Source organism: Macrobrachium nipponense, chromosome 8 (assembly GCF_015104395.2).
Source record: "Macrobrachium nipponense isolate FS-2020 chromosome 8, ASM1510439v2, whole genome shotgun sequence".
Classification (NCBI taxonomy): Eukaryota; Metazoa; Arthropoda; class Malacostraca; order Decapoda; family Palaemonidae; genus Macrobrachium; species Macrobrachium nipponense.
This window is the reverse complement of record NC_087203.1, coordinates 108,718,062-108,745,561: the sequence shown is the minus strand read 5'-3', so window position 1 is coordinate 108,745,561 and position 27,500 is coordinate 108,718,062. Positions and strand designations below refer to the sequence as shown.

The 27,500-nt window shown below is 37.6% G+C and overlaps 1 protein-coding gene across 2 annotated transcripts in view; it reads left to right on the top strand.

The window, feature by feature from the left end:
* The window catches only part of LOC135223321 (LIM homeobox transcription factor 1-beta-like), a 96,540-nt gene that overhangs the window by 50,344 nt on the left and 18,696 nt on the right, over positions 1–27,500 (top strand). The window contains exons 3-4 of one of the 2 annotated variants that reach the window (XM_064261785.1): positions 13,161–13,381; positions 14,490–14,638. In XM_064261785.1, coding sequence (XP_064117855.1) covers positions 13,161–13,381; positions 14,490–14,638 — 370 coding nt within the window. Of the gene's footprint in view, positions 1–13,160; positions 13,394–14,489; positions 14,639–27,500 lie in introns of both variants that reach the window. The other variant, XM_064261784.1, reaches the window with a different exon arrangement.

Here is a 27,500-nt window from a genome sequence, read left to right as displayed (position 1 = left end):
GTTTTTCATATACGGAATCTAGATTTACATGTATACTGGCAGTTCGGGCTACGGTTTTTCCTATATATGGAGTTCAGATTTCATATGCAGCGAAGCCAGGTCATCCATTTTACAGGTCAAGGGATTTACTTTTTCCTTTTTTGTTCCAATATCTTTACAAGGAATGACGTTTCCAGGTCCCAATTTCTTGTTTTTTTTTCCCCAAAGCGCCGAAATTTCGGGTTTCAACGAATGTTTCTTTTTTTTTAGGAATAATTTTTGTTTTTGCTGGAAGGAAGTTGAGAAATAATGATGATTCTTATGTATTTGTTAAATATGTACAAGTACGTTATTATCAATTTGTTAAATATGCTTAGCATAGACGTTATGATTATGTATTTGTTAGATATGTACAAGTATACATTATTATAAATTTATTAAATATATTTGAAAAAGACGTAATGACAATGAATATGTTCAGTATGTGCAAACACGCAATAATTATGTATTTATTAAATGTGTTTTACGATATTGACGAAACAACCACAACAGTGATAATAATGGTAGTATGAATACCATCTTTTAAAATACTCCAACATAAATAATAATAATAATAATAATAATAATAATAATAATAATAATAATAATAATAAAACTTAATTCACGCAGTTAACAAAACAACCAAAGCATTAATAGCAGTGATAGCATTAATCCTAATTTTTAAAATGGTCAGACAAAGATTAAACTCTAATAATAATAATAATAATAATAATAATAATAATAATAATAATAATAATAATAATAATAATAATATCCCAGCATCCGCGTCGATAGAGCGTCCCCTATTTTTACCTGTACATTTGGTTACAGCGATCTTTCTCTCTCTGTCCCTCTCTCTTTTTTTTTTTCTTCTTCTTCTTGCCTTTTATTTAGAGCGCTGCTCTTCACAAGACCGGGAGCCCCATTATATCCTCAAGTTTATATGAATTTTAGAGAGGAAGCCGAGTGTCTGCTGCTTTGCATTTTGATATAACGTCCATTTCCACAGCGGAGACGACCTTCCTCCTCCTCCTCCTCCTCCTCCTCCAGGCAACGAGAGAGAGAGAGAGAGAGAGAGAGAGAGAGAGAGAGAGAGAGAGGTGATGGTACTGAAGAAGAAAATGTGCATTTGACAGAGTATTTGCGAGAACAAAAATATGAGAGAGAGAGAGAGAGAGAGAGAGAGAGAGAAGGTGATGTATGAGAGATTGTAGCATGTGTATTGAGAAGAAAAGTATGTGACAGTATTTGCAAGAACAAAAATATGTGAGAGAGAGAGAGAGAGAGAGAGAGAGAGAGAGAGAGAGAGAGGTGATGGTATTGGAGAAGAAAATATGTATGTGACAGAGAGTATTTGCAAGAACAAAAATATGTGAGAGAGAGAGAGAGAGAGAGAGGTACTAATGTTGAAGAGAAAAGTGTATGTTTGAGAGAGTATTTGCAAAAGCAAAAATTTATGTGAGTGCGTAAAAGGGAGAGAGAGAGAGAGAGAGAGAGAGAGAGAGAGAGAGAGAGAGAGAGAGACTGGACTGCCGGAAAAGTATTAGAAAACCTTGTCATATTTTACGTGGAAGATAATTTTTCGCTCGCAAGTCTTAGAGCGACTTTCTGAGTCGAAAATGCCTGTGTTGAAAGCAACTATAGCAAGTTGCTTTCCAGCCTTAACAACACACGACAATCTACACAACTATAATATTATACATATGTATATGTAGTATACTTCTATAAGTAAATATATATTTAATCATTTATGTGTTTATATATTATATATAATATACATATGTGTGTATGTGTGGTATATTTATGTATGTGCATGCGCGCGTGCGCTCATTTTTTAACTGGAAATGCATACGTAATGGAATCTGGAGCCGAGTGTACATTGGCTACATTGGTCAGCAAAAGGATCCCACGGACTCTATAAGCTTTCTTTTGCTTCCCCCCCCCCTCCCCCCCCCCCCCCACCCCACCACCCGTCTCCCCTGATCACCTCCTCCCCACTCTTCCCCCCACACCCCCACTTTCTCTTCTACCAGTAGTCCCAATTTTCCCCTCGAAGGGCCACGACGAAGGTGCCGAAGCCCTGACACAAGTCTCCCATTATCGCCATCTTTTGTCTTCGGCGGATCTGCCAGGGCCCTCCTCCTCCATCAGGCCAGCCAAGTCTGTCTTGCTTGGGACTTTTTTTGTAGGGTGGGGGTGGGGGTGGGGGGGGGGGGGATGTGGGGGGGGAGCAGGGGAGCCGGATAAAGACTTGGTTGTGGGCTGTGGTTGGCAAAGAGAGAGAGAGAGAGAAAGGGAGAGAGAGAGAAGCGAGATCGTAGTTTTGAAATAAAAGAGGGGAAAGAAAATCATTGTTGTTTTGGGCAGATTTTTTGGAGAGAGAGAGAGAGAGAGAGAGAGAGAGAGAGAGAGAGAGAGAGAGAGCTGCGCGTCTTCACTGAAATTCTGATTGATTACCAGAAAAACGGAAGTCACAAAATCCCTTCTTCTGCTAACTTCCTTCATATTAGTATAAGGTTAATGAGAGGTTTATTAAAAGTGAGATTGAATATTTTCAATTAATTGTACTTAAAAATTAACTCAAAAGGACGTAGACCTCAGATAAGTTACGTTGTGGAATCTTATGATCTCCGATGTGTAAACCCCCAATGTCTTTGTTTTGTATGTATGGTGTTTTTACGTTGCATGGAACCAGTGGTTATTCAGCAACGGGACCAACGGCTTTACGTGACTTCCGGACCATGTTGAGAGTGAACTTCTATCACCAGAAATACCCATCTCTAACCCCTCAGTGGAATGCCTGAGAATCGAACTCACGGCCACCGAGGTGGCAAGCCAAGACCATACCGATCATGGCACACGATCTCATATTGGAACATTAAAACCGCTAAGTGTCCAACGTTCCCATTTTGGGAACAAATTAAAAACACGCCACAGGATCCCATTTTGGGAACACAATAAAAAATATATAGGATGTCAAATAATGAAAGAATTTTGGTTTTATTCTCGTAAAGGGAATCTAAACAAATCAATTCTGAGAAATTCATGTGTATCCTCAAAGTCCTTCATCACATGGACTAATTTAAAGGGTTAAGCGAGTAACAAATTCACTCTCTCTTTCTGCTGACGTCTCCTGAATTCTGGTGCATCGGCTTTATTTACTATTTCCTAGCATTTATTTAGTTATATCACCTTTGCCTATAACCTCTCTCTCTCTCTCTCTCTGCAGGCCGATTCCCTGTTGAAGGCCTTTTGGGTTTATAGTCTGATGACTCTGTTCATTAGATTTTTTAGCTGACGATTTAAATGAAAAATTAAAGAAATGAAATGCATATTCTCTGTGCCATATATTTGGCGCTATTTTTTTGTCCATATTTCTTGATTGATTGAGCAGCCATACCCGTCTCGACCTCTGATAAATATTTAGTTCTCTATTTTTAAGAACTCGCGTTTAAAAGTGATCTAGAAGAGGAATCATATTCGCTTCTGGTATTGCAGGACCACCGAAGCATCAGAAACGCTTTTACAAATGAAAAGAAGAGAAAAATTAAATATTCATCAAGATTTCCAGATTTTTTTTCCTAAAGTTGCAATATCCCGTTTCGCAAGATTATTTCTTCAATTCGCGCATGCGCTCGTAACATAAAAAAAAGAAATAAAAAATGGCAAAGTTTTGAATTTTCCGAAAACTTTGCCTACCGTTGTTTCCCCCGATTATTTTTCTCTCTCTATATTTTTTCAGGTATAATTTGAGTATTTATTCACGCATGCATTATGCAAATCCCAAGAGAAAGAAATGAATGTCTAGAATCTTCTATCCGGTAAAAATTCAAGTGAAATTCAATTTATTTATTTATTTATTTTTTGCGTGGTCAGTTTCATATCTTCCAGCTTTGAGAGAATAAAGAATACGTTGTCATCTTTATTTGAACAAAGATAAACAGCTTATTCGCTGACACAATGTTTAAGTGAGTTCTGTTTCATTTTCGTTCAAGTTTTGTGATGTCATAAGCAACATCGTCTAGCCAGTGTCAGAACTGACTGTTTTTCTTTGATTTCTGCCAATAAAATGAAGAATCTCTTTTATAAATCGACTAAGTATACTATTGTTTATTAAGTGTTTCTCGAAATTTAAGGAACAAAATTTTAAGTAAAGAAAGACGAGCGCTAAAACTTAGGTATGATTTTCAAAAGCATTAGAGTGGAAGAGAAAATTCCCAACAGCCTGCCAGCATAAAATGAACGCTTCTGTTCCAGCAAGAAATGCGGAAAATAGCCGAGAATATGTTCCACACTGAAAGAGAGAGAGAGAGAGAGAGAGAGAGAGAGAGAGAGAGAGCTTTATCCTGGGATATATGTGCCCGTCCATATTATACCCTTTGCCACTTATCTCAGAAAATTAAAGTGACTCCACTCCGATATGTGAGCAAAGTAAGTGAACCAAAGCACCGCTTAAGTATAAAATGGGTCTTAGCCCGGACCACTCCTCAGCCAATGGGAAAATTGATACGGACGCCTCTTTTCCAGAAGCTCTTTTCTCATTGGCTGTTGGACCGAGCACACCATTTGCCCTTTTTGGGAATTACAAATGCGAGCAACAGAAAGCGTTTATCCAATAGAAACGCACTATTTACACACTATTTTCAGGTGAGACATTTCTGTTGGTTGCCATTGTCGTCCATTAGACAGCTTCCGGAGGACGCGAGAGCGCCAGAACCCGGGTTGGCGAGAGTTAGAAACTCGAGGAGAGAGAGAGAGAGAGAGAGAGAGAGAGAGAGAGAGAGAGAAATAGATTCTCTCCCCTTTCTCACTCTCCCGTTTTATTTTCCTTTACTCTTTTGCAGTATCTGCAGGTTCCCTCTCGTCTGGCTGGAGTGTGGCTTCTGAGTGGCTTTACTCGCAAACGAAAAGGATTTCTTCGTCTAGGTCTATAGGCCTATTTCATCTTGAAGATTTTCCCCCTTTATTTGCACCTCTTTTGTTTTAAGAGACTCGAGGAGTTATCTCGTGAAGTTTCCGTCTGAATGTACGCAGTTTTTCCTAACGCTGTTTCAAGTGTAATTGAAGGCGTATATCAACTTGAACGACTACTAGACGCACAAAAACACAGGGGATCTGATCCCATTCCAAGGCCTCGATGCATTAAAACCCTTTTTCATTCTTTACCGACTTTTGATGGAGAGAAAGAGTTGAGTTTGGCGAACGAACGATGTAGTGACCGTACACGGCATGGGTGGAAGAAACAGAAAAGAGCCTGTAGATCATATTTACACGCGATTCAATGCGAAGAATTATGGAGCGGCCAAAGCAGTCATTTCTGGTTCGTTTTTCGAGAATGGGCCTTACGGCTTCGCCATCAAATGGTCCAGAATAGGCTGCCGGCATGAATAAATAGAGAGAGAGAGAGAGAGAGAGAAAGTTTCTGTGGAGGCCCCCCCAAAAAAAAGTTGCGAAAGTTGTGAGTTATGATTGTGTTCAGAGAGCCGACGCCGTTTCCCTCGCGCTCCAAAGGTTATACCAGGCAGAGGGTTTCGCGCCATAACCAGAGTGATAATACGCGTTGATTGGCGGGTCTCGGCGCCTCGACCAATCAGGAGGGCCCGTTTTCGTGCTGGCGTTCGCATACCCGAACACATATATTATCCGGAAAGTGTAGTATTAGTATGGTTTTAAGCTAAGGGGCGTTACTTAGCCGTGTTTGGTGCGCTGCTGCTGAAAGGCGCAGGAGAGAGAGAGAGAGAGAGAGAGAGAGAGAGAGAGAGAGAGAGAGAGAGAGAAACTTTGTCTTTTTTCATTTTGCATCTTTAAATTCTCTAAGAAAGATACGATTTTATAAGGTGAAATCCAGTTATGTATATGAGCGAAGCTGTACCTATTGAAATGCCAAAATGATTAAAACTGGGAGCTTTCGACCGTTTGTACGAAAGGTCCCATTTTTAATAATATTTTCATTTTGATAAGTATGCAGCCGTACTTATATACACAAGTAGATTTTTTACCTATTATTTCGGTCACAATGGGACGATGCACCATAGATAAAGGATAAGTTTTATTCAGTTAGAAATTGTTCTCCTGTGCCTGGTATAACTGTTTTATGAGCCTATACTTACGTCGTATGGCTTACCAAAGATAGAAATGTATGAAAATTCAGTTTCCTATGACTTAGCATTATGTATTTATGCCAGCTTCAGCTTAGATATCACTGTTATAGTTACGTATTGTGATTTTTTATTGTGCGATGTACGTTCTCCTTGTTTCTATTTACGAGCATTACACTTTGAGAAAAAATGCAACTTATGAATCAGACCATCAACTGACACTTCGGGAAACCCACCAGTAACCTAGAAACGGTACGTCTCGCGAATCGAGCGGATTTTCACTAAATATTGTTATTATTAATTACGAGCTTGTTGGCGTGCGCTACACTTGCTAGAACTCGGCGCTGCTGTCTCCCCTACCCTCCCGATCCTTTATATTCCCTGCTGCTTCCGGGGCGGCCAAACCGGTTTTCAGGGGAAGATGGATGTCTCCCTTACCTCACGTTCCCCCCCCCCCCCAACCCGGTGCGGACAAACTGGTTTGCAGGGGGAGGGTGGTTGTTTACTGTCTTCCCTGCTGTCACCAAGGGGGAACACAAACAAGATCCACTCGGATTTTATTATTATTATTATTATTATTATTATTATTATTATTATTATTATTATTATTATTATTATTATTATTATTAGCAAATTAGGTTAGGGGTGGGTAGGATGAAACCCCATTATAAACCATCATAGGGGTCCCCACTATAACCCCGCCGAGTTTCATGCCCATCGGACCAGCCGTTTGGCCGTGATGGAATGACAGACAGACGGGCGGACATAACGCCCATTATAGTAAGATTGTTACTATAAGAATTGGACTGACATTTGAATTGATGTTTACTAGCAAATTATTACTACTTCAACTCACCACATTAGGTGTAGACGACAAAGCAGATGTTATGGAAGAAGAGGGCAAGTCAGATTATAAGCCAAAATCTTATAATTTCTTCCTCTGTGCTTCTAATTAAGACCATTCGCCGTGGCAGTCACTTGCTACATAACACTAATTACTGGAGGTCTAAGCTGAAATGTTTTCAGGTGAACTGTTATGAGCTGAATAACATCATTAACTTGTAATGAATGATCCGAATTCGAGATATCGAACTGGTATGCATAGTTCGTCATACGATTGCAATCTCATTTAGCACGGTATAAATAAGACCATTAAAAACAATAGTTGGGTAATAGGTTACCGAAAGGTGAGTAATTGATAGATACTAATCAGTTACAAATATATTTTTTTTGTACTTAATATGATTTAGCCTAATTTTTAGTACTGTGTAAAAGAAAACTATTGAGATGGCTTTGTCTGTCAGATCTTAAAAAAACTACTGAAGCTAGAGGGCTGCAAATTGGTATGTTGATTATCCACCCTCCAATCATCAAGCATACCAAATTGCAGCCCTCTAGCCTGGGTAGTTTGGTTTTTATTTACGGTTAAAATTAGCCATGATCATGCATCTGGCAACGCTAAAGGCCAGGCTACCACCGGGCCGTGGTTAAAGTTTCATAGGCGGCGGCTCATACAGCTATATACCGTGACCACCAGAAGATAGATATTTTTTCGGTGGCCTTGATTATACGCTGTACAGAAAACTCGAATGCGACGAAAAACTTCGACTCATTTTTAGTTGTTGTATGAGGTAAGGATATGAAGGTATTTCTAAATTTGGATCCTTCTTTTACTACAAATACACCACGCTATACCGTTATTCCTTATCAAACCTTACATTGCACATGTCATTGTTGCTTATGTATAAGGCATAAGTAACTATTGCGCAATGGAAATTGTTGCAGACTAAGTTCAAGGAGGAAGTTGAAAGAGTGTTTTGTCCCAACCTTCCTCAGAGACTGCAATAATGTTTACATTTTGTCTTTTATTGTTGCGAACCGAACCAGGTGTGACTACACCTGATTTTCTGAGTTCAACGGAGAGTGACCTCACAGGTTACCGTGAACATTAGATCAGTGAGGGAGTTCCAAAGCTTGAAATTCTAATGAAAATTACTTTCCAGTGTATGGAATTATATTTGCAGTGCGCGTTTGCTATTCATATTGTGTAAAAGAGGGCAATGATACAATTTATACCTCCAGTTTTCATCAATAGTAATCTTGTGGGGCTGTGTACACACGTATAATATATTTGTGTTGGCAGATAGCTAGGTAGATATGGTATGCATGTGTACGTTTATGAGATTGCTTATGAACACATTTGCATGCAATGATTATACTGTAATAAGCCATATTCGTTAGGTATCGGCCTAACAAAATCAAGTCTGAATCCCAACCCTTGAAGCTGTCTCACACTGTTTTATATCGCCAGGCTTATCCCGTTAATTTTCCAGGTGATTCAAAAACTGTGGAATGGCAGCCTTGTTTTGACGAAGCTAACACTTCAGTACTTGAGGGTGACTACGTTTACTCGTTATGGGGTAATTCTGAGGCCTGTCTCACACTGTTTTATATCGCTAGACTTGTCCCGAACACCTGACCAGGTGAAGGTGCCGTTAATTATATCAAGGCGATTCGAAAAATGTTCAGTGGCAGCCTTGTTTTGAAGACACTTTAAAACTGCAGTGCTTGAGAGTGATTGCGTTTCATCGTTACGAAGGTAATTCTGAGGCCTGCAAGTTATTACATCGAAGAATGGCAGTTCATTAACCTCTTCCCGCGCTCCGCGCGGCAGAAGCTTCACGTTTCCCAACGAGGAACTTCTTTTGCCACACCCGATACTGTTGTGCAGCTGAACGCGCCTCTGAAAAAATATCGTCGGGTTTCGGGGAAAATGTACATTTTATTTCCCCGGCTCCGTTCATTCGCTTGAGCGCCAGGAATGTTAAGGACTCTCATTTTAGACTAATACTGGATGGTTGGGTTGTCTGTCGGCGCGCATAAGTGGGAGAATTTTCGCGACACTCTACTCCCTTCAGAGAGAGAGAGAGAGAGAGAGAGAGAGAGAGAGAGAGAGAGAGAGAGATCGGGGGTTGGGGGGGGGGGGGGAGGGAGATTTAACGTTATTGCAGTTTAGTCTTTAGAAAGATGTCTGTCAGCCATTGGCGGCGCCGGAAGTTGCAAGCCTTAAAGATGCAAGTTAAAAAGTTTATCATTGATCGTTTGTTGATGTTGCTGTTGCTATATCATTTGGTAAGATTTCACTTTCTTATTTTTCTTATTTTTATTATTTGGGGCGTCGTTCTCCATGGGCATTCCATTGAGGTATTAGAGATGTATTATTTCTGGTGATTGAAGTTCACTCTCGACGTGGTTCGGAAGTCACGTAAAGCCGTTGGTCCCGTTGCTGAATAACCACTGGTTCCATGCAACGTAAAAATACCACACAAACAAAATCCATTACCATTGTTGTTGCTACCACTGTTATTAAATCAAACATCTTTTGCTCTGCTCAATTATCTTTTGATGGTATCTTGTATACAAGCGTGTCCTTACTCCAGTCATAACAATTGGTGTCTGGGGACATTTTCCTGTATCAACTAATCAGTCATTAAAACTAAGAAAAAAATTTCTGAGGTGTTACGGAAGGTTGGTTAATGAATTTGATTACCATCTTCTACTGGTGTCTTCACTGTCTCTTTTCTACAAAAACTATTTTCTTTAGTGCTTCCAAGGGTTTTGAGTGTTTTCTCTTCCACTTAATGCGACCAATCTCCGCTTTGTTGAATTCAAGCATCTTTCATATTGTTCGATTAGAAGGCTGAGAGTTTCATGGGCCGTAGCTAAGAGTTTCATGCAGCGTTAAACGTTGAACAGAAAACCCCATCGCGCCGAAGAAACTTCGGCGCATTTTTTACTTCTTTAGCTCTGAACACCGGTTAATGGACAGTACTGATGTACGCCGAGGATTGGGGCTTAAGATCTGCTTAATACTCAACAAAGTGAAAAAGAAAAAAAAAATTATTTCTGGGAAATACAAAGGTAATATGAGGTGAGTGTAGTAATAAAAATACTTCCCTAGTTCAATTGCAGTTACAGAAATAAATGGGTCTATTTAGTAAAGGTTAGTTCGGATGTTCTTATTAATAAGCTACTCTTGTGGGTTGAGGACAAGACAATGGTTGACTTCAGAATTTAGAGAATAATTTTAAGCTAAATTTTCCAAATGAAGGAAGACGAATTACCAAACATTTTCTCGTCCACATTTGCAGTTATTCTTCAAGTAGTAGTCTATATGCAAACTAAGTTAAGATGATAAAAAAAAAATTATTTATAATAATGAAAAAAAAATTAACGGAAAAGTTACATGATTCCCAATCCTTCTTCTTCTTTCAATGCTTCAAAAAATGTTACTTAAGATGATAATAATAAAAAAATTAACGGAAAAGTTATGATTCCCAATTCTTCTTTCATACTTCACCCCTAAAAAAATATTTTGTTTAAAATAATAATAATAATGATACAAATTAACGGAAAAGTTGTATGATTCCCAATTCTTGTTCTTTCAGTACTTCCAAAAAAATTAATTTAAAATAATAGTAATAAAAAAATTGTCGGAGAAGTATTCCCGATTCTTCTTCTTTCAATACTTAAAAAAAAGAATAGAAAAAGAAAAGTTATTTTAAATAATAATAATAATAAAAAGATTAAAGGAAAAGTTATATGATTCCCGATTCTTCTTCTTTCAATACTTCTAAAAAAAAGTTATTTTAAATAATAATAATAATAAAAAGATTAAAGGAAAAGTTATATGATCCCCAATTCTTCTTCTTTCAATACTTCAAAAAAAAGAATAAAAAAGAAAAGTTATTTTAAATAATACTAATAAAAAGATTAACGGAAAAGCTATATGATTCCCGATTCTTCTTCTTCTTCTTTCAATACTTCTAAAAAAAAAGTTATTTTAAATAATAATAATAAAAAGATTAAAGGAAAAGTTATATGATTCCCGATTCTTCTTCTTCTTTCAATACTTCTAGAAAAAAAGTTATCTTAAATAATAATAATAAAAAGATTAAAGGAAAAGTATATGATTCCCGATTCTTCTTCTTCTTTCAATACTTCTAGAAAAAAAGTTATCTTAAATAATAATAATAAAAAGATTAAAGGAAAAGTTATATGATTCCCGATTCTTCTTCGTCTTTCAATGCTTCCAAATATCCTTATCATCAGAAGCGTATACTAACCAAGCCTAAGATGTAGATATCTGAAGCCATTCATTCACCGCGGGTGAGAGACCAACAGGAAATACCTCCGCCGTGTTTGTTTACGAAGCGGGCTTTCGCCAGCGATAACGTAGACCAGTGAAGACCGATTTAGACCCATAATGGTCGAATTAGAATGTCATCACTTTCGTTCATCGCGCTCTGAGGTACTACTTGGCAAGGTCCCGCCTTTTGTTTTGAACAAAAGCTTTTTGATTTTTTTTTTTTTTTGCATTCTTGCTTCGATTTTCGAGATTTTCCACTTTCGCTCTTTTGGGGAGGTTTACTTTGCCGTGGCAGAAGCAATGATTGTTTTTATTTTTCAAAAATAAAACTGTTATATTCAGAGAGCAAATCTTATTAATTTTCAGTCGTTGTAATGTGTTGCGTATTAGGTTATACATGATAATACACGTATATTGTGTTTCTGTTTAAAAAGCCAAGAGCTTTGCTATTATTATTATTATTATTATTATTATTATTATTATTATTATTATTATTATTGTTATTATTATTATTACATTATCATTATTATTATTATTATTATTATTATTATTATTATTATTATTATTATTATTATTATTATTATTAATTATATTATTGTTATTATTATTATTATTATTATTAACAAATTGGCTGAATTAGCAGTTGGTCTTGTATTTCGCCTTTTTTATTTTGTCATGTTATTCACTTTTTTTTTTTTTTACCCTACTTTGGGACAGTAATAATAAAAAAGTTAAAATAATTGTGTGTCCACAATCTTTGTGATGGAGTGAATATTGGTAAACTTATGAATTATTTATATTTCACAAATAAAGGTATTATGAAACAAAAAAAAAATAAAAAGTGCATTTTGAAAATACTATGCTGCTGCAAACATAATTAAAAGAATTCCTTCAAATTCCAATTATTATTATTATTATTATTATTATTATTATTATTATTATTATTATTATTATTATTATTATTATTATTATTATTATTATTATTATTATTTATTTATTTTTTTGTCTATGTCACTCATCCTATCAGACTGGGTGGTTTTTCTTTATGTGTGGCGTTCCGGGCTGCTCCTGCATCCTTAAGAGTTCATAACTTTTCTCACTATGCGCGCAGTTCCTAATAGTACAATCTTCTGCATGAGTTCCTGGAGCTGCCATTTTAATTCTAGTCGATTATTATTATTATGAAAAAATAATTGCTGTTTCAGGTAGCCTATACACAATGTTCTCTATTTTTTATTATTATGTTCTTCTCATCAGCAGGTAGGTATCCAAAGGACATGGAAAGATATTCTGCTTTCGCTGCTTATTTTTATTCTTGCGTTTCGACTCACAAACGGGCGATCCTGTCCAGTATGCGAGTCGAAACATACGAGTGAAAATAAACAATGAAAACAGATCGTCTTTCTACGTAAATCCTTCGGATTTTATATCATCTACCTGCAGATGAGAAAAATGCAACATGGAAAATTATGAGGGGACTCCGCATAAGCTTTATACAGTTGAAAAAAATTGTTTTTAACAACGCTGTCCTGAAAGAGGAATTTCTTCCAAACATTATTAATATTATTATTATTTTTTTTTGTCTATCACAGTCATCCAATTCGATTGGGTGGTCTTTATAGTGTGGGGTTCCGAGTTGCATATTGTCCCATTAGGAGTCCATCAATTTTCTTTCTCACTGTGTTATTATTATTATTAGACATGCAGCAAGAGTTGAGTATATCTTAGTTTAACCAGACCACAGAGCTGATTAACAGCTCTCCCTGGGCTGACCCGAACGACTAGATATTTTTACGTGGCTAGGAACAAATTCCTCTTGATTCCTTGCTGGCAGAGCGGGGAATCGAACTCGGGACTATCGAATCAGTAACAATGTATTTTTGAATCCTTTCCAGGTTGTTTTCGGTGAAATGCGCGGGCTGCGGGGACAGGCTCTTGCCCCACGAGCTCGTGATGCGCGCGCAGTCCCTCGTGTTCCACCTGCACTGCTTCGCCTGCGTCGTCTGCTGCCAGGTCCTCCAGAAGGGGGACCAGTACGTCCTCAGAGGGCACCAACTCTTCTGCAGGGCGGACTATGAGAAGGAGATGTTCCTTCTGCAGCAGCACGGGCCGCAGAGTGAGTGGCTGAGTTAGTATTACCTTGTAGTTCTGTTCGATGCGTCTTTTTTTTTTCTCTCTCTCTCATGGCTCGTCTGGTGCCTCATTTCATTTTTTTCATCTTGTCACATCATGTCACGATATAGGTAGTACTCTCTCTCTCTCTCTCTCTCTCTCTCTCTCTCTCTCTCTCTCTCTCTGTCTTTGTGTGTATTGATGCTTAAGCTCCATACTTCGTATCGTTTAAATCAAAGCGAATTACATAAAAAGGGTTGTCTCAACTAATGTTTCTCTCTCTCTCTCTCTCTCTCTCTCATGAAAGTTTACAGACCTGAAACGAATATCACATATAAGATAACATTTTATTATCAGTCTTCTTGTCAACAGAATTATTTTTAATTTCATTTCTGCTCCGTTCACTGGATTAATTTACTACGTCGTATAATTTGCATAATTTCAGAACTTTTCCATAAACTTTTAATAAACAGGTTCGCCCAAGGACAACCTTTTACATGAAATTATTTTCTGAAATAAAATATCAACAAACGGGACTAGAGCATTCTGCCCTGTAATGATCGCTGAATCATTAACTATTGCGTCATAGCTGTGTGTCTTAAAGCTTTTTTACTCATTTGTTATTATATCTTGGAAGTATGAATTTTGGGCTCATAATTTACTTCTTATGATTCGCAGTCAAATTAGCTGATGAAGGAATATTTCTCTACGTACAGTTAGTTATCAGTTTCACTGACTTAGTTGAGGACAGTTACGAATGATGATTTAGGAATATTTCTCTACGTACAGTTAGATATCAATTTCACTGACTTAGTTGGGGACAGTCACCTATGATGATTTAGTATACACTTCATACTCACTCATTAATGTCCATGAATTTTATGCTTATGTGAATTTGTTATTCATTATTACATGACGATTTATCACCAGTTCACTGAAAATTAAGAAGAGGAAGGAAATTGAGAATGAATGAAATAAGAGATTTGATATTAAGATTGTAGAGTAACTGTACTATTGCATAACTTTAAAACTTATGTTCGGGTTGCTTAGAATCATCGTCAGTCGAGACCGGAGGTGCTAAACGAAGGCGTGGTCGCTTTCCTCTTCCTCAGGCCCTTTGGGGGACGACTTCATCGTCGACGACGGCTCGAGACCCCGGGACGGCAGACGAGGCCCCAAGAGACCCAGGACCATCCTGACGTCGGCGCAACGGAAGCAGTTCATGGCCTCCTTCAGCGTCTCTCCGAAACCCTGCAGGAAGGTACGGAATGACCTCGTGACCTTTTCATGACCCGTTTGGCGCGGCGGTAATTCGAATGAAAGCTTTCGGATATAACGCGATGTGGAATGACTCTCCCGAGCACTTGGGGGCCCCCTTAAAAGGATCCGCGCCATGTGCATTTGAATTCCTGGTTTTGCGGAATGGGAATCTCCGGGTTCATGGGATGAAATCGCTGCGGCCTTCAGCAGTTGGCGTTTAGATCCGCTGGCCTGAGTTGCGGGTTTCTTAAAAAGCGTTAACCAATATTATTGAATTGTTCAGTTCCTTGAATGGGCATGAAAAGTCAATGATGATATGGGAATGTTTCAAGAAAAGAAAGTAAGCAAATATTTTACGGACTTGGAATGAAAAATTGTAATATGTAATGGTTTTAAAAACGTTTGGAAAATCAGAAGTATTTCAAAGACTACCGAATGTTGAAAAGTGACCAGCATTTGGGATCTTCCGATGTTAGAATTTTCATGTTATTTCAGGGGACCTTGAATACATTGAAATACATAGCTTTAATTTTAATAGAAATTCGGATAAAGAATGCCGAGGACTGCGTCATATTTTAATGCTCTCTGTTTCTATGGAAGTTCATAAATGCTTTTGAATATTAGTTATGCATGACATAAAGTTTGTATATTATAGAATTATGAATGCTACGGTGAAAATTTTCTTATTATTTTATTTTATTCTATATTCATATATTTCCTTTGGACTTAATTTTACTGTTGATGACCTCGTGTTTTTTTCTGGTATCATAGGATGATCAGATTTCCCCCTTACTAATAGGCTTTAGCAGTTAATGAGCGGATGTGTTTAATAATATGCATCACATGTTTCTAAATAATATTTGCACCGGTACGGGAAAAGTGTTAGCTCTATGGATAAAGGAATACGTTATTAACCTAATACCATTCTCCTGGCATTTTAATACATTTTTATGCATTTGTTAATTTATTAATATTTTTTGTTCTCTTTTAATAAGTGGGGCCTCTTCTTTCTGTATTTCCCTTCTCCTCGTCTTCTTACCTCTTCCTAATGAACACCATATTCTTTGGAACGGCAAATTCAGCAAGCTTGAAATTTATGACATGATTATCGGTCTACATTTTACTTTTGATTTCATGAGAATGTTTTACTTTAAAGAGAGAAAGAACTGGTTGGATTGTGTAAATACATACACATACATATGAGTCATATCACGTTATTGTGATTCACAGACATACATCGAGATACAAATGTCCTTTTATATCTAATTCGGAATTAATATATTTTCATATATGTTAACCGAAGGGGAATTTTTTAGTTGATAAGAAATTTGTCCCCTCACGGGCGCGAACCATCGAACCAACAAATTTAAGACGCACAGTGAATCCTTAGACCACACCGCCACCGCAAGAAGTTATAAGTTTATGCCGCCTCTCGATTACACATACCTGTCGTTCTCAGGTGTTCGTCGTCGTTCATATATATATATATATATATATATATATATATATATATATATATATATATATATATATATATATATATATATATATATATATATATATATATATATATATGTATTTATAAACATATATATACGTATATATAAACACACACACACACACACACACACACACACACACACACATATATATATATATATATATATATATATATATATATATATATATATATAGATATATATATATAGATATAGTTTAGATATCCCCTTGGAAATTACGCTTGATAATATCATGAAACAATTCTTCATTGATCTTTCCTCAATCACTGATGACAACACTGGCCCTCACGACCTTGGAGGTGGTGTTTCCATTCATCCACTCTCTGTTGCCTTTGCAAACTGACAGGGTAAAGTATCCAGCCTCTTATCCGCTCCTCCTGTCCCGTGGAAGAGGTTTCCGTCAGGGGCGAGATAAAGCACACACAGCCCAAGTCAAACTTTACGACTTCAGGCAACTTCTTCTTCTTCTTCTTCTTCTTCAGGCAGTTTACCGCCGTCCTCTTCACACCAAGCACAACGCACTTTCGCAGATGTCGAATTCGCTGTGTCTGCGTCTCACCGCTTAATAATTCCGCCCCGTAAATAGAGCTTCACCTGTTACTAATGTCGTAAATTAATCGGTGCTTAAGACCCGCGAGATAATCCCCACCCCCCACCCCCCTGCTGGAGGAGGAGGCTGGTGGCCTCGTCAGGGGAGCGTTCTGTTTACGCAACACGAAAGCCAAAACAACTACTTGGTTGAACTAACCTTCGCAATCTCGGGCCGTATCTATAAGAGGGTGGAATTTTAGTGTAGAATTCCGTGTTGTTCTAACCAACCACTGCCAGGGAACAACGCCCAGTCCTCTCTTTAAAGGAACCTTTTCCTGGTCGTCGTTTCTTCCGTTCATTCTTGGACTAGTGGCAGGTCTGTTATTATTAAAAAAAAAAAAATTTAGTGTTTGGTCTGAGCTGGTATATTTAAGATTATACTTTTAGTGATTATGTTCATTTTTATACTAATTAGAACTTTTATTACTTTTATTTTTGATGTTGTTGCTAATTTTCGTGGACAAGTGGTGACTGGACGTAACTTCCATGAAACTTTGAGATATATTTGTGGACTTTGTTAAGAGTCAGTTTGATATTATGAAACGACTCTATTGCATCTGCCAAATTTGTTCCTGAATTATCAGTGACATTCAGATAATTTTTCCTTTCATCTTCCTCACTGCCATTTCTCTACGAGAGGAATGTCTGTTTCTGCATTTAAGAATTCATACACAAAATTGCTCTTCTGATTTACCAGGCGAATTGATGTTTCTCATGGTAGGGCCTTTGGAGAAAATTATACGGATACTCTGAAACCCGAATAAGATAGTGTCCTGTAGAACCTAAATAACTGCGCCCTTTCTTAAAACCAAGCGCTTTCACCTTTCCAAGACGCCGAAAAGGGTTTTAGAGTTTTGAAACTTCAGCCCGATTTTTCCTCTGGAATTGCCAAGGGAATTTGCTTTTGCAAAGGCATCGGATACTTTTTTTAATAATTTCATAAAATTTATGGATTTTTTTTTAAAATCTAAATTGCTAGGTTTCTTTTTATTCCTTGAAGCATCGCCATGTACCTTCCAGTCGTTACTGGTATGATTTATCATGATATCCCATGAAATTTATATTTCTTTTTGAGAGAGATAAATTTACACTATTACATTTCGAACGGGCACCAATTTATTTTTATATAGTATTTAATGTTTTTTTCCTTCACTGAGTAATATTTTGCAGTCTTCTCTCTTCGCTGTAGCCTAAATGATATAATACTACGCTAATACTATTCTCCTTGCATTTTAATAAAAATTTTTTGTATTTGTTAATGATTTCATTTTTTTAATAAGTGGGGTCTCTTCTTTCTTTATTTCCCTTTACATCATCTTATTTTTTCCCGGTGAACACCGTATTCTTTGGAAACTTGAATTTCAAGTCAATAGCCCCTTTTGGGCTTGTTCCATATGAATAGGCTCCATCTTCTGAATAATAATAATAATAATAATAATAATAATAATAATAATAATAATAATAATAATAATAATAATAATAATAATAAAAATAATAATAATAATAATTTCTTATTAGCTGAACATTTAAGGCAAGATACACTGCGAAAAAATGTGTAATTAAATTAATTTTTGAAATTTTTTTTCCCTAATTATATCGTATCGAGTCATGTTGCCACGTCTGCTTACGAAACAGACTGCGATGAAAGGAAGGTAAAGCTGTTGCCAGCAGTTCCCATGCAAATAAAAAGAACACAAATAATTAGAAAAGGACTTTTTTTTTAACATATAATTCACGTTAACTATCTGATACTCTCATAGTGATCGAGCACTGAGACTTCTGTAGGATTGCTAAATGACATGAGACATTCCAACGCCTGTGAGGTGGAAGAATGCAAATCATAAGTCGAAAATCCCCTTAGGGGGTTAGTGCCGTCAGTGCACCTCATGCGGTGCACGGTAGGCGTTACTTAAGTTTCTTTGGAGCGTACCTTCGGCCCCTAGCTGCAACCCCTTTCGTTCCTTTTACTTTACCTCCTTTCATATTGTCTTTCTTCAATCTGACTTTATACCTCTCCTAACGATTGATTCATAGTGCAGCTGCTTTGAGGTTTTCCTCCTGTTACGCCTTTCAAACCATTTGCTGTCAATTTCTGTTTCAGCGGAGAATGACCTAACAGGTCCCAGTGCTTATCCTTTGGCCTAATTCTAAAATTAATTAAATTAAATTCAGAGTCGAATGCCTTTTATTGACATTTTGGAAAGGAAGACAGTTTCCAAGTTATATTATTATTATTATTATTATTATTATTATTATTATGAGCGAAGCGAAGTCTTACAGGAAACGGGCTCATTTCTGGCGGCCCGGCCCTAACGCTATTCAAATGCTAATATCTCCAAAAATGTTCAAGATAACAGGAAAATCATTTCGGCAGATAAAACCTTACATCTTTAATTTTATCCCATATAAGATTTTTTTTTCTTCAAAATATCGCAAATTCACATTTAAATGATGGTTTCACTATTGCCTTAGGGCCTAAAGCTATTCGAATGCTAATATCTCCAAAAGTATTGAAGGTAAAATAGAAATTCTTTTCGCAGATAAAACCTTACATCTTTCAATTTCATCACATATCAGGCTTATTTAAGACTATTTGAAATCCAGTTAACGATAATAATTATGTAGCAGAGAGTTCAGAGATACTTAGTTAACTCTTTGATGGTTTAACTTGAAACTTAGCGAGTTATCGTATTTAGGGCGTCCTACTGGTTATTATTATTATTATTATTATTATTATTATTATTATTATTATTATATTATTATTATTATTATTATTACTCCTGTTGTTGATACTACTGCAATTATGCCGTCATTATTATTATTATTATTATTATTATTATTATTATTATTATTATTATTATTATTATTATTATTTAACCAAATACATGATATCAAAGATTCCGTGATAATACGAATAAACTTTTGCTGCTCTTACAGCGGTAAGTTTATTTGCTACACATTTATTATCGTCTCGTCAATTGAGCCCTCGACTCGCAAACGCCTTTCATTATTGTTTTGCGGCGATATTATTGTTGCGAATATCGTCGCTGTTATTGCGATATTTAAATGGGAGCCCCCACTTGAGACCAGCCACGGCCCGAGACTTGTTCCCTGGCCTTTCCTATGGAGGCTCTTGAGTGGCCAATGTTGGAGCCGAGCACCGGGTCATGGGTTATCAGTGTTTTGACTGGCAGTGGCCGGCACCGCCCGATATCTGCTGGGGCACTACTGCTGCTGCCCAGGCTTTTGAGAAGGCACTGTCTCTCTTTTGCACACTCCGGGAAGACGCTCGCGCGCGCTCGTACTTACACACACACACATACATATACGCACACATATAAACATGATTTTCGTTACACTGGCTTGTAATTTTTCCACGTTGCATAATACACGTTAGTTTTCTCTCTCTCTCTCTCTCTCTCTCTCGTTCGTGAGGAAGAGGAAAGATGTGTGTAAGCTACACAATACACATAACTTCTCTCTCTCTCCTCGTGAGGAAAAAGAGGGATTTGGTACGCTGCACAATACACGTAGCTTCTCTCTCTCTCTTCTCGCTCTCTCTCTCTCTCTCTCTCTTCTCTCTCTCTCGTGAGGAAAATAGGAAAGATGGTGTGTAAGTGACACAATAAACACAATAGCTCTCTCTCTCTCTCTCTCTCTCTCTCTCTCTCTCTCTCTCGTGAGGAAAAGAAGGATTTTTGTACGCTGCAAATACACACGTAGCTTCTCTCTCTCTCTCTCTCTCTCTCTCTCTCTCTCTCTCTCTCTCTCTCTCGTGAGGAATAGGAAAGATGTGTGTAAGTTACACAATACACATAGCTCTCTCTCTCTCTTCTCTCTCTCTCTCTCTCCTCTCCTCGTGAGGAAAAGAGGGATTTTTGTACGCTGCACAATACACGTAGCTTCTCTCTCTCTCTCTCTCTCTCTTCATCTCTCTCTCTCTCTCTCTCTCTCTCTCTCGTGAGGAATAGGAAAGATGTGTGTAAGTTACAAACCAATGCACATAAGCTCTCTCTCTCGTCTTCTCTCTCCCTCTCCATCTCTTCTCTCATCTCTCTCTACTCTCTCTCTCGTGAGGGAAAAAAAAAAAAAAAAAGAGGGGGGATTTTTTGTACCGACTTGCACACGTAGCTTCTCTCTCTCTCTCTCTCTCTCCTCTCTCTCTCTCTCTCTCTCTCTCTCTCTCTCTCTCGTGAGGGAGAGGGAGGATGTGTGTGTGTGTGTGTGTGAGCGATCTGCAGGAGGGCAGGATAAAGGATTTTTTGTTGTTTTGTGTCTTGAAGTGGTCAGGGATATAAATAGAGGATTTCTCCAAGGGGCGTGAAGTTATCGGGAACCTTTCAGTCTGTATTCTTATGGATGAGTAAGAGGAGATGGTTTAATGCTGATGTTTAGATGAATAATAATAGTAATAACAATAACAGTAATGGAGAAACAAATCCACAGATATATTTAAAGTAAATCTAAGCTGAGAGCTTTCGGGAAAGCTCGCTGTTCAGATTTATTTTTGAAATAAATTATTTTTATGATGTATTCTTAGAAATATTTGTACCCTTATATAACTACGGTTTGTTTCTTCATTTCAAGACTCATGCTACTATGAATATAATAATAATAATAATAATAATAATAATAATAATAATAATAATAATAATAATAAAATAATGACGACAGAATTACAATAGTAACAACAACAGGAATAATAATAATAATAATATAATAATAATAATAATAATAATAATAATAATAATAATAATAATAATATTAATGATAATAAAAGCATTGACAGTACGAACAACAGCATGACACTAGTGCTAACTGTTTTAATGTGCAATTTTCTTTAAGGAATTCTAGTATCCAAGAGCATAAGAATTGTTAATATAGAAGGTTAATAATGTTAAAATTCGGTTACCCTGCGATGATTTTGCTCTTGGTATCTGAAGGTGAAATCCGGGACACACAAATTAACCGAAATATAACTGGCAAATCGTTCCAAAAACAGTAAGCATTTTTATGTATTTTTATGTAATTCTCACATTCATATACTTAATCCCGGCTTTGCTTAGCTTCGCTGACTGGAAACTCATTAGTGATTTCCGTCGGTAGTATATATTATGAGATATAGCGTACACATTGTCCTGTTCATTGTTAAAGTGTCTGATAGAATGAATTTTCGTAATTTTAATCATGAAGAATTGCGTACAAGCCTCTCCTTTATGCATTTATCATATTTTTGGTTTTCATTTACGTATGTTGCCTGGATTAAGCCTTAATTTGCATCAAGACTATTTTTCAGATACATATTTTTTTCACTAAGAAAAAAATTTCAGTATCTCTAAATGTATTATAATACCATGCATTTATGCATTATTTCTTTTATACGTTTATCATATTTTTGTTTTCAGTTACGTAATATTTCCTTGAATAAACATTTATTAGTAATCTAGACTATTTTACAGATACGTATATATATTTTTTTTCACAAAAAAAAGTTAGTATCTCAAAATTTAATACAATGCAATGCATTATGGCTTTCGTTATGAGTTATGGTTACTCTGCAGTCCACGTCTTGCATCGTAACATGTATCGCTATTAATATATTCTATTGTGCATTACAAATTTGCGCCGTGCTTATGCTGTGTGCGATTGCATTAATTTTGCAAGTTTGGCAACTTGATTTTTCTTTGAACTGTGCACTTTATCTATAACACGGTTAAGTTTAATAGGGTACATAGTTCTTGATAATCATATAAGATGTTATATCTGGATGAAAACTGTTTCTAATCCCCCCAACAGTGGGTTAGTGCCGTCAGTACACCTCACCTGGTGCACTTTAGGCATGACTAAGGTTTTTAGCAGCGTCCCCTCGGCCCTTAGCCCCAACCCCTTTCAGTCCTTTTACTGTATCTCCGTTCATATTCTCTTACTTCCATCTTACTTTCCACCTCTCTAACAATTGTTTCATAGTGCAACTGAGATGGTTTTCCTCCTGTTACACCTTTGAAACCTTACTGTCCATTTTTCCTTTACAGCGCAGAATGACCTCATAGGTCACAGCACTTGGCCTAAATCCTGTATTCTATTCTGTTCTAAAACTGTTTCTGATGAAATGCACATCCAAGACGCCCACGGTTCAAATGATCTGGTCAGACTCAAACCTGGCTTACCTCGAAACTAGATTTGGCACTCAGGGCTGATGCCCAGGCGTCGAGCGATCGCTTCACCGCATCCTTCATATATTCATGGCATAGATATACCCAGTGGTCGACACCCACCCACCACCCCCACCCTCACATGGTGACCTTCCGTTGACCCTGGCGCGACCTTTTCCGTCTCTGTCTTTTTGAACCCACGTGACCTTTACACGAGAGAGAGAGAGAGATTTCGACCGAGTGAAAGGAGAGAGGAGAGAGACTTCAAGGCGGGAGGTTCAAAAAAGGTCGGGAAAAGAAGAAGAAGAAGAAGAAGAAGAGGAAGAGAAAAATTAGAAGAAGAAGCCCTTGGAGGCGTGAGAGGGCAAGTCCCTTAGGCGGTGTAGTTACTGTCCAGGAGAGGAGGGGGTCCTGGGCGGGCAGGCGTTGAACTCCCTGGAGAGTATTTAAGGAAACGCCAACATCACTTTTGCATTATGGCCCTGGCCCCCGGGTCGTGTAAAGAGGGGAGACACAGGAACACATGGGTAGTGTTCGGTGGTTTGTAGGCGCTGGGATGCATTCGTCCCGACAGCCGTTTTGTGCTCAGGGTGTTTGTTGCACTTTTTTCGGGAGCTGAGTTGATGAGTTTGGTGCTAGTCACGCATTTTTTTTCATTTCATGATAAAATTCACAATAGTTATGTTGTACTCAAGTGTACTGAAATTTATTAAGAGTAAAATTTCGTGTGTGCTGAACTCCCATTATTATTATTATTATTATTATTATTAATTATTATTATTATTATTATTATTATTATTATTATTATTGTTGTTGTTGTTGTTGTTTTTAATTTTATTATTATTATTATTATTATTATTATTATTATTATTATTATTATTATTATTATTATTATTATTATTATTATTATTATTATTATACTTTCTAATGAAAGATTCAGTAGAAGAGAATGTCCTTTACAAAATTACCTGCGCTGAAAAACGATCATGAAGATTATTCGATTTAGTTGCCATGTCTGCTAATATAGATTTAGAATCGCGTATAGGTTGTCGCCTATCTGTTCTCGTTATCAGTCGCCATATTTCGAATTTCAAAACATACCTTTGATGGAAATTTCAGCCACGTACACTCGCATTGCTAACTCATACATCAGAAACAAGGACGGATAGAGAGGGGACGTCGAGTTGAGGGTTAATCAAAATCAACTAAATAAGATCGGAAACAAAAAATGTCTGCACTTCCTGTGATGATTGCCCTGAGTGCCAGATGGCGCCATCGAGACAGAGACTGAGTAATGTTGTTGCAACAAGAACGGAAACGTCTCTGCAAGAATGCAGGTTTCCGGTTTCCGCCTTGATCATATAGTTACTGGATGTCCGTGATGTTGCATAGCTATGATTCCCCTTGCAACAAATGCACGTACACGCAAAGTACTGACCAACAGGCAGAATTAATGTCTGCACACTTAGTTACCCCTCCGCTTAACAAATAACCATCCCAGTTTGTTCAGATATCCGTCTTGCAGACAGACAAACAAAGCATGTCAGGAAACAAACATCAATAACAAACTCACGGTAGGATCTACGTCACATAAACACGTCCAAAATAACGTACCACAGAATAAACTTCAAGGTTTACGTGTTATGATCTTGCGTCATTCAGACGTTGATATACGAAGCATTCCAAGGGACAAACGACAATACACATTTACCATGATCTCCGTCACACAAACACTCAAATATGCCAAAGACCAAACTCCAGTGCTTACTATGACTGCATCAAGCAAACATAAACACAAAAAATCTCGGGCAAGAAAAAAAAACCTTGAAATAAACACCAACGCTCACGTGGTAGGATCACCACACAAACACACAAACACACACACACACACATGCATCCACACACTCGCACTTCTCAATCGCTCTCCACACATTGATTCTTAAACCGGTTCTTTTATTATTTAACAACAGCTCTTAAGACGGCAAAACAAACACCCGCCCCTCCTCTACTGGCACTCCCTCCCCCCACCCCACCCCTCTCCCTCCCATCACTCCCCACCAACGAGATACGCATAGACATGCCTGGCTCATCATAGGGCCGAACGCACACAAACAATTTATTTATAAAAGAGATACGGCCGAACGTAAACACACACACTTGACGTGCCATCACCACCACCACCAATGCAAGACCCAGTGCCGGGGTTATGGTATCCCCCCACCCCCCAAATCTCGGTGCCCGCGTCCTTGGCTGTTGGGGGGTTTTGGTAATAGTGATAATAAGCTTTATTCCAGATCGAAGCATTGGGAGTCAATTTTACATAAACGGGGCTAAGAAATGTCTACACAAAGAACGTATATATTGTAAAAAAAATCGGTAAGTGTCAACCTCTAAAACAGGTAAACTGGAAAAAATAACACCTTTGCTAATTATATGATAAAGTGCCGCTCCAACGCGTACCCAAATTACCCTAGATCTCATTAGGCATCGGCGCGTGTAGCCCGAGCTTCTTCTTTGATAAGTGGCTGAGATCCCTGTCAGTTCGCCTGTCTGCCCGTCTGTCCCAAACAACCGGAGCAATCATTTCATTCCTGGTGTTTAACTCCTGTCTAAACCACTTCGATCCCCTTGACGGCAACACTGCTCCCTTGTTGACAGATTTATGGTCGCTGATTGGCTGACAGAGCGAGTGACACGCAGTGTTGCCAATCCGTGCAAATTTCTCTCTACCCGAAATAATGGTATACGTAATGACTGGCGTCTCTCTCTTTCTCTTTTGTTTTGCTGTGAACGTTGACAGTCGATGGGAGACCTTGTTATATTTATTTTGAACCGGAAGTTTGCTGTTACTTTGGACGAAAGACTTTTGAACTGCAATATGAAGCTAATATTCTCGGCCAGATATAATAACTACGGAACTTAACAACTATGCGCGCGCTCGGAGTTGACAGGTGATGGTTGAGAGGTTATTGGATCTGCCTTAGACAGTCCAACATATCTCTCTCTCTCTCTCTCTCTCTCTCTCTCTCTCTCTCGACAACGTCCTCTCATCCCCCTCCCCGGGCACACTTTCAATTTTGGATAATTTGGATATGTTAATGCAACGCAACATGACCTGATTTCCAGCGTGAAATTGGGGTTCGAAATTTGCTACGGTTTTTCTCTCTTTGTTTCCACTATGTGATTATTAACAAAGGAGGAAATAAATATTGGGCTATGTTATTTCCATTTATAATGCAGGTCAAATGTATGTGATACAGTGGGCTTTGAGGATTAATCTTATTTGTGAAAGATTGATATTAAAGAAAAAAATTTGGAAGTTTATACAACTGGAAAATAGTAAGCAATAATGGAATGGGCGATTGTATAGGTATTGCACGCACACGCACAGTAGCTCTTTCTCACTTTCTCTCTCGGTATACATATACTATATACAGAAATATAGAAATATGTATATATATATATAGTAAATATGTTTATATATATTTGTATGCATATATATAGTTAAATTTTTTATTGTATAAATTATATAAATATTATGATTTATTTACTATATATTAATATATGTAAGTATATTGTATATATTAAGATAGAATTGATAAATTATATGTATATAAAGGTATGGTATAACGTGTTATACTGTATATGCATGTACTGTATGTTAATAAACATGCCTAGTAATAATCACCTGTGTCTACAAGGCCCTTCCATGTGAAATTAACTCGAAGACCTGATGATTGAATCATACCTTCTTAAATTCGCAACCCGAACTGACACCCTTAACCCCCCTCCCCCTTACCCCTTCCTTCCCTGTATCATTTCCCAAGGTGCGCAGAGTCTCGAGCAACGTAAAATATAAGTTTCAAGTCCCCAAGATTACCAGTATCGGGTGCTGACAGACCGGAACGGCTGCAGGAGAACCAGGTCTTTAGGGCTCACAGAAGAGCCATTGTTCTGCCCCTGGGCATTTCGTCTGTGTGTGTGTGCCCTGTCATATCTTTGCCCCGAGGAGCCCACATGATTTCCAGTGGCTGTGTGCCCTTCGGGTTGACCCCTGTACAGTGGCGGATCTAGAAATCTTTCATGGGGGGACCACTTAGGATTATTATATATAGGTATACATATGTAAAATGTACACACACACACACATATATATATATATACACAGAGTAGTAGTTGTTGTTGTTGTTGCTTTTGTTGTTGTAGAGTTGTTGTTGTTGTTGTTGAAAAAAATCATTAACTAGGCAAATTTTTGCTGCTAATAACGATTTATTGAAAGAAAACCAGTGATCTATTATTCATATTCAGGGGGGAGGTGTGTGGCACGTGACCTGGTCCCTCCCCCTCCCCCCTTAAATTCGCCACTGCCCCTGTGGCGCTGATGTACCCTTAGTGCTGTTATGTTGCTTTCTATGCAGCTTGTTTGTGGGTATGACCTTCCCTGTGGTTGTAATTATCACGTGACGGCGAAGGATGGTTGTAAATTATTTTGGCTTAGGCCACTTCCGTGAATGGGTTGTTTATTAGTACTTGTTATAATTTTCAGGCTGTTGATTATGTTGCTTTTATAGCTTGCAGATAAGTTCAGTAAGATAATATT